The sequence below is a fragment of the Colobus angolensis genome, unplaced genomic scaffold (assembly GCF_000951035.1).
Source record: "Colobus angolensis palliatus isolate OR3802 unplaced genomic scaffold, Cang.pa_1.0 Scaffold101, whole genome shotgun sequence".
NCBI lineage: Eukaryota > Metazoa > Chordata > Mammalia > Primates > Cercopithecidae > Colobus > Colobus angolensis.
Genome location: NW_012111031.1, coordinates 6,683,238 through 6,695,328, shown reverse-complemented (window position 1 = coordinate 6,695,328; position 12,091 = coordinate 6,683,238). Strand labels below are relative to the sequence as shown.

Sequence of the window (12,091 nt, the reverse complement as noted above, 5' to 3'; positions counted from 1 at the left end):
ATTGAAGCCCCCACTATTATTGTGTTGGTGTCTATCTCATTTCTTAGGTCCAGTAGTAATTGTTTGATTAATTTGGGAGCTCCAATGTTAGGTGCATTTATATTTAGGATTGTGATATTTTCCTGTTGGACAAGGCCTTTTATCATTATATAATCTCCCTCTTTGTCTTTCTAAACTGCTATTGCTTTAAAGTTTGTTTTGTCTGACATAAAAATAACTACTCCTGCTCGCTTTTGGTGTTCATTTGCATGGAATGAATGACTCTAATATTTTGAGACTAGTTTTCACTCAGATCTTTGTATAATGGTATCAGTCTTTACAAATACTACCATGTGATAGATTTTTTTATAGGCTTCATTTTTTAGAGCAGGTCATGGAAAAATTGAGTGGAAAGTACAGTTTCCCATATATGCACAGCCTCCCCAACCATCAACACCACCCCCACCAGAGAGTGGTACATTTGTTATAATTGGTGAACCTACACTGACACACAATTATCACCCACAGCCCAGAGTTTACACTAGGGTTCTCTCTTGATGTTGCACATTCTGTGGATTTGGACAAATGTACAATGACACGTATCCAACATTGTGGAATCATACGGAAGTGTTTAACTGCCCTAAAACTCCCGAGTTTCACCTTTTCATCCTTTCTTGTCCCCATCCCCTAGCAACCACTGATCTTTTTACTGTCTCCATAGCTTTGTCTTTTCCAGAATGTCATATAGTAGGCATCATAATATGTAACCTTTTCAGATTGGTTTCTTTCACTTGGTAAAATGTGTTTAAGTTTCCTCCATGTCTTTTCATGGCTTAATAGCTCATTTCTTTTTAGTGCTGAATAATATTTAATTGTATGAATGTACCACAGCTGATTTATCCATTCACTGTGTGACTGATTTTTGATATGGATTCTAATTTGTTAGGGGGATGGATCTGTATATATCTTTTTCTTTTTAGAGGCAGGGTCTTGCTATGTTGCCTAGGCTACTAGGGTACAGTGGCTATTTACAGGTGTGATCATAGCACACTGCAGCCTCAAACTCCTGGGCTCAAGTGATCCCCCTTCTCACCCTCCTAAGCAGCTGGGACTACAGATGTATGCCGCAGTGTCTGGCTGGGGCCTATATAATATACATTTCCTTTATTCTACCCTCAAATCCATTCCATTGCCTAATACAGACCCTGCAGGCAGAAGACTCTCAATAAATCCTAGTAAAAATCCTAGTCAGTCTGCCAACAACCCACATACTCAGGTGTACCTCTGGTATCTTGGATGCATTTTTGTGTTTACATTGTGTGTTGTTCCTTACAACTCTCTGATGGTGTGTGTGCACACCGGAGCCAAAAAATCCTGTGCAAAGTGAAAAACAGCAATGTACTGCCCCTCTTACCACTGTCTTCTTCTGTATCCATTCCTTATCTGGTTCTAATTTCTTCCTACGATGAACAACACGTTGAGGCTTTTGGACTTTTTCTGTCTCATGCTTCTCAGGTGTTGGTTCGGCCATTAAATGAAATGTGAAAGTGGTCATCTCTGATACCTTTTGAGCTGCCATTCAATTCAATGATTTCATCGAATAAGATTTTGGTGGGAAAGAGAAAGGAAACTTAGATCTGTCTTTCTCAAGGTGTCAAAGGGAGTTTGAGGGTTTGGGAGATCTGCCATTTTTCCCCAGTAAGGAAGGCTGTCGGGTAGTGGGAAGATTAAGGCCTTTGAAGAGAGAAATGTTGGGGCTGACATTCCAGCTCACTCTGGTCACACATTCACTCAACATGTACTTATCAAGTGCCTAGTGCATGTCAGCCCAGTGCTGGATGCCTGATATGGCAGTGACAGTCAACCTGTACAGATGTGGGGGTATGAGTGGGTGACGCAGTCATATGCCAACTACATCGTAATGAGAGGAGCACTCACCCAGCGAATGGTGTGGCTGCTAATTGAAAAAACAGGTGAAAGTCAGGGAGTCATCAAAAAAAGGTAAAACGGAAGTGTATGTTAACGTGTCATTTCAAAGGTAAGACAAAGTACAGGTCTGATGAATGGGCTCTGTGATCATTTTTGCTCAAATCACACCAATAATTGATTGACTGATTGACTGAGACAGAATGTTGCTCTGTTGCCCAGGCTGGAGTGCAGTGGCAAGATCTTGGCTCACTGCAACCTCTGCCTCCTGGGTTCAAGCAATTGTTGGGCCTCAGCTGGGATTACAGGTGTGTGCCACCACACCTGGCTAATATAGAGACGAAGTTTTGCCATGTTGGCCAGGCTGGTCTCAAACTCCTGGCCTCAAAGGATTATCCTGTCTCAGCTGCCCAAAGTGTTGGGATTATGGGCGTGAGGCACCACAACTGGCTGAGTTTTGTTTTTTAAAGCATTCGACTTAGTTTTCATTTCTTAGCAACAAGTTTCTTTTTATATTCATTTTGTCCATTTTTATGACAATTGAATTTGGAACTAAACTAGTAAGAATAACTGAAAAACAAACCTAGTATCTTTTGATAAGTGCTTAACACAACAGTGGGAGCTGAGTGGTTGGAGCTGTGGTAAGGGGCTTCTACCTGTGTTATCAGCCAACATGTTCTTGGTGGGAGTGAGGAGCCCCAGCTCACTACTTAACGGGGAGGTCAGTTAGGAGAGTGCCGTGTGTCCCACCATTGAGGTCAATACAGGCTTCCATGAGAGCTCATGGGAGGGAACTTAACCAGGCTTTGAAGCTGAGAAGATTTCCACCTCCAGTGGAAGGTAAATCTATAGCATGCAACGGAGGAATCCCAGCATAAGCACTGTGTGGTTGGAAGCTGGAGTGGGGATGGGTTAGTGGTGACACAGGATTCAGGAGAGGCAGGCAGGACCCGCAGCAGCTATTCCTTAAGAGTTAGGTCAGAGGCATGAATTGGTACTGGGGGTAAAAGTACTCTATTGAGAGGGAATCAGGCTGAGACAAGGCTCAGCAAGAAAAAGTACCAAGATTGATTAGCTATGTCTCCCATGAATATTGCTGTCATTTTCATGTTAATTGGGTCCAGTCACCTGGAGGATATTCCATGTTGTAGTTTTGAATGAAGATAGCTTAGTCCCTTCACTGAAGCCTTCCATGATTAGATCCATGAAGCTGATAACTTCCATGATTTGCAAATCTTAATAACTGGACACCAAATGCCTTTAGTCTCTTGGTAAAGGAGCTATTCGTTTTCCAATTTTTGCACTAATATTCCTTTCCTGGAGTACCCCACTCCCCCAAATATGTGTTAGATCCCTTACTGTGTGGTCCCACAGTGTCCCCTTCCCATCACAGGGCCTAACCATTCTATATGGTAATTCCCTACTTTCTTGTCTATCCTTTCAAGAATAGACCAATGAAGCCTGAGAAGCTCACTCTTTCTGGAGCATTCTCTTTCAAAGGAGCTTTGATCTGAGAACCAGAAAACACAGCTGCCCTGGAGAGCATCCTTTTTGGGAAGTAAGACAGTCCACACCACTGAAATGCCAAGGTGACTCGCTCTGTGTTCAGATCCCCCACCTGCCCCTGCCACCAAGAGAGAAACTCACTGGGGCCCTAGACTCTGTCTGTCATGCTCAGTATTTCATCCCTGGCAGCCAGGACCACATTAGCCGTGTGGGCACTGAAGTGAGTGAATGAGCCCTATCCACCTTCTTTACAGTACAGCAGAAGGGGAGAGGTGGTGGGATGCAGACAGGAGAGCCAGCACCTGGTGGAAAATGGTGGAGTGGTGCCTACCTTCACGTCTCCTCTTAATCCGTAAGATTGTTTCCTTGAACTTTTCGTAATTTTTCTTCAACCTAAAAGTAAAGTGCATCATCTTTAAAAGCCAAGACTAAATTCACACATACATGCCATCACACACGGTGCAAACAGTACTGAAGTCTGTGGAGTCTCTTGCGCAGGTGGAAATGGGGCCAATGGCTTTGCTTTCTAAGCCAGTTTTCTTCGAGTCAATGCCCAGGAGCAAAGGGATGGTGCCTGATATCCGTTTAGTGCTTCCCTTGTGGTCTGACCCACACCCAGAGCATGCAGCTGAACCCTGAACCCTTCGAAACAAATTCAACAAGGGGAACCTTGGGGGCCGCTGACAGGGCAGGGAGGTCCAAATGCAAGTATGGCCCCATGAGTTAACTCACACAGCTGGATTTGATTTTCTGCAGCTTGTCTCTATTCCAGTGAAACCCAGAACCACCTGAAACCCCTTTGCATTCAGTAGGACACTTTCAAATAGCCTTACTCAAAAGGACTTATCATGAAAGCCACACAAGTCACAGCTCTTCAATGTGATCAAGCCCTTTTCTCCCTCTCATGTCTACACACAGAGTGAGTCATCCTGGCATTTCAGTGGCGTGGACTGTTTTCCTTCCAAATAAGGGTGCTCTCCAGGGCAGCTGTGTTTTCTAGTTCTTAGATCAGAGTTCCTTTGAAAGGGAATGTGCCAGAAGGACTGAGCTTCCCAGGCTTAATTGGATCTGAAAAGGAGGCCTTTGCCATTGCAGATTTTAAATCCTTAGATCAGTTTTCTTGAAGAGGGCATACTAATTTAACCCAGAGTAACTCCAGGAAGTAAACATCCTTTGCTGGAAAGGGCTGCACTGTTACTTAGCACAGAGCAATGGTTCCCTTATTCGTACCCTAGAAGCAAGAGGGAAATGTGAGAATGAGTCCATGGCCCATTTGTACTAAATGTTATTCATTTATAATGCAAGGACTTTTAATGGAATTGAAGCAGTTACCTAGCCTATTGACATCTGTGAAAATATAAGGACCAAGAAATGGGTGGAGTGGGGGCCTATCCTTTAGGCTCAGAACAAGATTCCAAACACAGATAAGAGTTAAACTCCAGTGAGGGGATCTAGCCAGAGGCACCCAAAGCCCTTTTGGGAAGAATGGCTGTTCCTCTCTTGTTTTTTTGCCCACCTTTCCAAACGAGTGGAATCCCCATCAGCTGGCTCTTTAATACCAGAGACTGGGGTGTACTCTACTGTATCCCTAGGGCCTAGATTAGCACATAGTATGTGCACATGAAATATCTGTTGAATGCAATCAGGTTAGAATCAGCCTTTGATACAGGTGTAAATGGGAAGAGAGGGAGGAAATGGCATAGAGGCAGTGGGATAATGTGTAGCGATATTATTTGGTGTTTGTTTTTGCTGATCCAAAAGCTTGGGAGTTCTTTGTGTTTTTGCCTTCCCATTTCCCAGAGAAGCTTTGGAAATCCTTGCCCCATGCCTCTACTGAGTCCACAGTGGAAGCTGCTGGTAGTCAATCTTTTCCTGACTTTTGTGAACACCTGAACTTGCCCACGTGATTAGGTAGGGCACCTTGTTTCACACAGCCTGTCCCTGATGTCACTGCTGGACAGTCTGCAATAGACCTATGGGGGCACAAACACATACCTGGCTCTCCAGGTTTCTGATAGTGGATAAAGGAAAGAGCAGGCTTCCATGCTGAGAGCATGCCTGCACCACAGACTGGGTGTATGTATGATATAGTTTGGCTGTGTCCCCACCCAAATCTTATCTTGAATTCCCATGTGTAGTGAAAGGAACCCAGTGGGAGGTAACTGAACCATGCGGGCATCTTTTCTATGCTGTTCTTGTGATAGTGAAAAAGTCTCATGAGATCTAACTGTTATTGAATTTCCCTGTACAAGCTCTCTTCTCTTGTCTGCCACCATGTGAGATGTGCTTTTCACCTTCCACCATGATTCTGAGCCCTCCCCAGCCATGTGGAACTGTAAGTCCATTAAATCTCTTTCTTTTGTAAATTACCCAGTCTTGGGCATGTCTTTATCAGCAGTGTGAAAATAGACTAATACAGTAAATTGGTACCAGTAGAGTGAAGTGCTGCTCAAAGATACCTGAAAATGTGGAAGTGACTTTGGAACTAGCTAACAGGCAGGAGTTGGAACAGTTTGGAGGCCTCAGAAGAAGACAGGAAAATGTGGGAAAGTTTGGAACTTCCTAGAGACTTGTCGAATGACTTTGCCCAAAATGGTGACAAAAAAGTCCAGGTTGAGGTGGTCTCAGATGGAAGTGAGGGACTTGTTGGGAACTGGAGCAAAGGTGACCCTTTTATGTTTTAGCAAAGAGATTGGCAGCGTTTTGCCCATGCCCTAGAGATCTGTGAAACTTTGAACTTGAGGGGGATGATTTAGGGTAGCTGGTGGAAGAAATTTCTAAGAAGCAAAGCATTCAAGAGGTGACTTGGGTGCTGTTAAAGGCATTCAGTTTACTAAGGGAAGCAGAGGATAAAAGTTCAGAAGACTTGCAGCCTGACAATGCAAAAGAAAAGAAAATTCTATTTTCTGAGAAGAAATTCAAGCCAGCTGCAGAAATTTGCATAAGTAACAAGAAGCCGAATGTTAATCCCCAAGACAATGGGGAAAATGTCTCCAGGGTGTCAGAGGTCTTCACAGCAGCCCCTCCCATCACAGGCCTGAAGGCCTAGGAGGAAAAAATGGTTTCATGGGCCAGGCCCAGGGTCCCCATGTTGTGTGCAGTGTAGGGACTTGGTGCCTTGCATACCAGCTGCTCCAGCCATGGCTGAAAGGGGCCAACATAGAGCTGGGGCTGTGGCTTCAGAGGGTGCAAACCCCAAGCCTGGGCAGCTACCACATGATGTTGAGCCTGTGAGTGCACAGAAGTCAAGAACTGGGGTTTGGGAACCTCTGCCTAGATTTCAGAGGATGTATGGAAACTTCTGGATGCCTAGGCAGAAGTTTGCTGTAGGGGTGGGGTCCTTATGGAGAATCTCTGCTAGTGTGGTGCAGATGGAAAATGTGGGGTCAGATCCTCCACACAGAGTCCCTACTGGGGCACCACCTAGTGGAGCACTACTGACAGCTTGTACTGTGCATTTGGAAAAGCCTCCGACACTCAATGCCAGCCCATAAAAGCAGCTGGGATGGAGGCTATACCCTGCAAAGTCACAGGGGCAGAGCTGCCCAAGACCATGGGAACCCACCTCTTGCATTAGCGTGACCTGGATGTGAGACATGGAGCTAAAGGAGATTATTTTGGAACTTTAAGGTTTAATGACTGCCCTATTGGATTTTGGACTTGCATGGGGCCTGTAGCCCCTTCATTTTTGGCCAATTTCTCCCAGTTAGAACAGCTGTATTTATCCAATGTTTGTACCCCCATTGTATCTAGGAAGTAACTAACTTGCTTTCGATTTTACAGGCTCATAGGCAGAAGGGACTTGCCTTGTCTCAGATGAGACTTTGGACTGTAAACTTTTGAGTTAATGCTGAAATGAGTTAAGACTTTGGGGGACAGTTGGGAATGCATGATTGGTTGTTGAAATGTGAGGATATGAGATTGAGAGGGGCTGGCGGTGGGATGATATGGTTTGGCTGTGTTCCCACCCAAATCTCATCTTGAATTCCCACGTGTTATGAGAGGGACCCAGTGGGAGGTAATTGAATCATGGGGACAGGCCTTTCCCATTCTGTTCTCGTAATAGTGAGTAAGTCTCATGAGATCTGATGGTTATCATAAGGGGCAGTTTCCCTGAAAAAGCTGTCTTCACTTGTCTGCCACCATGTAAGATGTGCCTTTCATCTTCTGCCATGATTGTGAGGCCTCCTCAGTCACATGAAACTGTAAGTCCATTAAATATCTTTCTTTTATAAATTGCCCAATCTTGGGTCTTTATCAGCAGCATAAAATGAACTAATACAGTGTACAAATGGCTGGAACATTTTGTGACCTGGGGCCTTGCCAGCTAGAAAGACCTGGTGCCAGTGACACAGGTCTACAATAACCTTACGGGGCCCTGGCTGTAACCCCAGGTTAGTGAAGCTCAAGGCTCTCCCTCCTTCAAGATGCATGGAAAAGCATTAGCTCACCTAGTGTGAAGCCAGGGAATTTGGTGGGCAGTTACCCCAGGTCTTGACACCCCGGTGTCTTCTCCTTAAGTGCCAGGGGTCTGAACTTTGCTCACTAGACTTTTGTACAAGTTCATGGTCCCTGCAAGCCTTTTCTTGCCCTGAATTTCCAGCCTCTGTCACCATCTGCCTTGATCTTATCCTGTACCTCCCATGCTTGCAATGTCCTTGCTCTTGAGTTTGATTTTGGTCTAGCAGCTGGATCATTCTGCACATCTGACCCCTGGATCTTACCCTTTCCCTGTGGTTGACCTGTTCCTGGTCCTTGACTCAGGGAACTTGTCTGATCCTGACTTTGCTCTTTTTGTTGATGGCTCAATTTACACTTTCCCTGCTGCCACCTCTGGCATACCCAAATCCACTGACCAATCACTTGGCCTTACCAGTTACTTACATAATTAACAGTTTCCATCTGTTTTCACTTTCCAGTAGCCTAGTTAGGGGAATGTCAAAATCCTCTTCCAGTTCATCGCGAGCAGCCATTTCTTTGATTATTGTTTTAAATACTGTCTGATAGGAGCTGTTCAAAAACTACAAAAGGATCAAAGAATGAAATATTCAGAAAATGGAAATTAATAATTTATTAATCACTTTTCTGACTCCCAAAGGTACTGTGTGACACTTCAACATATTATTCTAAAAACACAAAAATGGGAACCAGGGGAAGGGGGAGGGAGAGCAACGGAAAGGATAGCTAATGGCTGCTGGGCTTAATACCTAGGTGATGCGCTGATCTGTGCAGCAAACCACCATGGCACACGTTTACCTATGTAACAAACTTGCACATCCTGCACCCTGAATTTAAAAGTTGAAGATAAAAAAAAAAAAGGGAAAAGGAAAATGGGACCCACAGGATGGTTAGCAAGAATTCTTTTAGAGAGTATTTCCATTATCATCATACCCTCTTCTTGTTCCTCAATTTCCTTAAAAAATTTTTTAAACATCAGTATGCCAAAAAATCTTTGGAGAACATACAATTATCTTCTTTTTCCAAATGTGGAGATGGCTATGGAGTGTAAAAATGCTTCCATGCTTTAAGAGCATAACAGGTTTTCTGCATTCTACAAATGGCCAAGCTCCCAGTGGTGATTTATTTATTCAATGTGAAGGATGAGTCTTCAGAAAAGTAGCCTAGCACCTCGTGTATCACTGCATTAGGCAGTTCTGCTTTTAAAGATTCTTCCAAAGTAATGCCATTACAAGCTGCCTTTTTTTTTTTTTTAAGATGGAGTTTCAGTCTGTCGCCCAGGCTGGAGTGCAGTGGCACAATCTAGGCTCACTGCAACCTCCGCCTCGCAGGTTCAAGCGATTCTCATGCCTCAGCCTCCTGAGTAGCTGGGATCACAGGCATGTGCCACCACGCCCAGCTAATTTTTGTATCTTTAGTAGAGATGGGATTTCACCATGTTGGCCAGGCTGGTCTTGAACTCCTGGCCTCAAGTGATCTGCCTGCCTCCATCTCCCAAAGTGCTGGGACTACAAGTGTGTGCCACAGCACTTGTCTACAAGCTGCCTTTTTATTTGGCCAGTTGGATCATTCTTTCCCATGTCTGTGCTGCTGACCAGGATCGACCCATAGGTGGGTCCTCACTGGAGTTGCTGTTTTGGATCTCTTTTGATGGAAAGTGAAGCAGGCTTCTTAGAGAGGACAGCCAGGGATTGGTCATGTTGCCTATTCTTTGCTCACCAACAGGCTGAGATTGCTGTTGTTCAATGTGTGATCATGGAGAATATACCATTAACTCACTAGCTTCCTACAGCAAGTGAAAGACCAACATATCCGAAGTTGCACAGGATCTGGGACAGATACAAGGATATGGCTTATGGCTGGTCAGTGTTTCTAGGTTGGGGGAAAGCTGGGGTGCTTTAGGTCCGCTTGCCTCATTCTTAGCCTCTGAGCCCTGTCTCTCTCTATTTCTTGAGTCAGTGCTTCAGGACAGGTTGGGGTGAAGACCTTTGCTGCCCATATTCCTGCCTCTAAATTTCTCATTGTTGATAATCCCTCCTTTGGGATGAAGTGACTTTCTGTTCACCTAGGCCAGTGATCTATCCCCATTCGGTTTGCATTTTATGTTCTGTTCTTCAGAAAATAGAGTGTCTGTTGTGGTCTGCTGGATGGCCGACCACCTGGGTGGGTTGTACTCTAGACTGTGCCACGCCACTCTATGAAGCCAGCATCTGTGACATCTTATGGGGTTTACTCCATTTGCTTGCCTAGCCTACAGAGTGGAACCATCCCCGTCATCGTGGTAGGTGTATTTGGCACCTCGGTGATGAGGACTCCCAAGCCCAGAGACTTCTCCTGGGTTAATATCTGGCTCTTGGAATCAAAATAATTTTCACTGCAAGGTTTGTGATGCCATTGAAATAAAAAATGAAGGCTGGGCATGGTGGCTCACACCTGTAATCCCAGCACTTTGGGAGGCTGAGGCGAGTGGATCACTTGAGCCCAGGAGTTCAAGACCAGCCTGGGCAACATAGTGAGACCCTGCCTCTATAAGAAAAAAAACAAATCAAGCATGTGATAGTAAATTAAAAATAGCAAATGAATCAAGTTGTCAGAATAACTGAACTATAGGTTGATAGACCCCCTCCAAATAGGAGGGCTTTAGCTTCCTCTCCCCAGTTTTTACCCCTCTGGTTTCTGGTAGTCTCTCAAAATGTGCCTCAGAAGTTTACTTAAACAAGTCTTGCAGCTGCAGATTCTGTGTGGCATTCGCCCCACTGCAGCCACAGGTTCCGCGTGGCATTCGCCCCATTGCAGCTGCAGGTTCCATGTGGCATTCACTCCATTCTTCTCCTCCTGCTCTGACACACTTGTCCGTATCTATCACCTACCATGTTGCTTGCAGATGTGCTGCTTTGCCAAGCTGCCTCACTGCCTATCCTGGGAGTGCAGTGTCTGTGCCACACGTGCTGCCACAGCACCCTGAGCATTCAATCCTTGGGGAAGAGAGTGGCACAGAGACCAGGGGAAAGGACTCCTCAGCCCTGGGACATACCTTTTCACTGGGACTCAGGAGTGGCACTGCTGTGTCTAGAGTTTCACAATGTGCACCATGACTAGTTTTCTTTTCTTTTTTTTTTTTGAGACGGAGTCTCGCTCTGTCGCCCAGGCTGGAGTGCTGTGGCCGGATCTCAGCTCACGGCAAGCTCCGCCTCCCGGGTTTACGCCATTCTCCTGCCTCAGCCTCCCGAGTAGCTGGGACTACAGGCGCCCGCCACCTCGCCCGGCTAGTTTTTTGTATTTTTTTAGTAGAGACGGGGTTTCACCGTGTTAGCCAGGATGGTCTCGATCTCCTGACCTCGTGATCCGCCCGTCTCGGCCTCCCAAAGTGCTGGGATTACAGGCTTGAGCCACCGCGCCCGGCCATCCATGACTAGTTTTCGTAAGTGACTTTACATGTTAGTCTTTACAACCTAATCGTAGGGGTCCTCTTTCCGTCTATGGCATTTGGATAAGAAGATATGGTATCATTCCCTCCAACCATTTTTTTTTTTTGGGTTCCTCCTTGCTTACCAAAAACTATTCTCCACACTAACTGCAAACCAAGAAAGCTCCTAGGCTCATGTGTAAACACCAGCTAATGCTGGAATGCTTTTACGAGTTGGGGGACAGGGGGTTTTGTCTACCTGCAGTAGTCAGACAAAAAAATGTCTTGTGATCCTCTCCCCATCTAAGGCTTCAGCTGTATGCTAAGGATTCTATTATGGTTGAATTGTGTTTCCCCACTTCCCTGCCACCCAAATTCGCATGTTGAAGTTCAATACCTTAGAATATGATCGTTTGGAGATAGGTTCTTCACAGAGGTACTCAAGTTGAAATGAGGTCCTTAGGGTGGGCTCTAATCCAGTATGACTGGTGTCTTTACAGCAAGGGGAAATGTGGACATACAGACATGCATGGAGGGAGAATGGGGTGAATAGATGTAGGAGAAGATGGCCATCTACAAGTCACGGAGAGAGACCTGGGCCAGATCCTTCCCTCACAGGCCTCACAAGGAACGAACTCTGCTAACATCTTGATTTCAGATTTCGAGTCTCCAGAACTATGAGATAGTAAATTTTGTCGTTCAAGTCACTCAAAGGTGGCACTTTGTTAACAATAGGCCTTAGCAAATGAATACAGATTCCAAATAAAAATCTTCAGCCAAGACCTTTCTCCCAGGACCTAGATTGTATATTTCTGG

General features: G+C 45.2%; 1 protein-coding gene across 1 annotated transcript in view; it reads right to left on the bottom strand.

The window, feature by feature from the left end:
* ERICH6B (glutamate-rich 6B) overlaps positions 1–12,091 on the bottom strand; it is a 71,697-nt gene that overhangs the window by 16,963 nt on the left and 42,643 nt on the right. The window contains exons 9-11 of the mRNA XM_011939990.1: positions 8,296–8,432; positions 3,743–3,804; positions 1,394–1,551 (exon numbers count right to left, since the gene is read on the bottom strand). Of these exons, the coding sequence (XP_011795380.1) occupies positions 1,394–1,551; positions 3,743–3,804; positions 8,296–8,432 (357 nt within the window). The remainder of the gene's footprint in view (positions 1–1,393; positions 1,552–3,742; positions 3,805–8,295; positions 8,433–12,091) is intronic.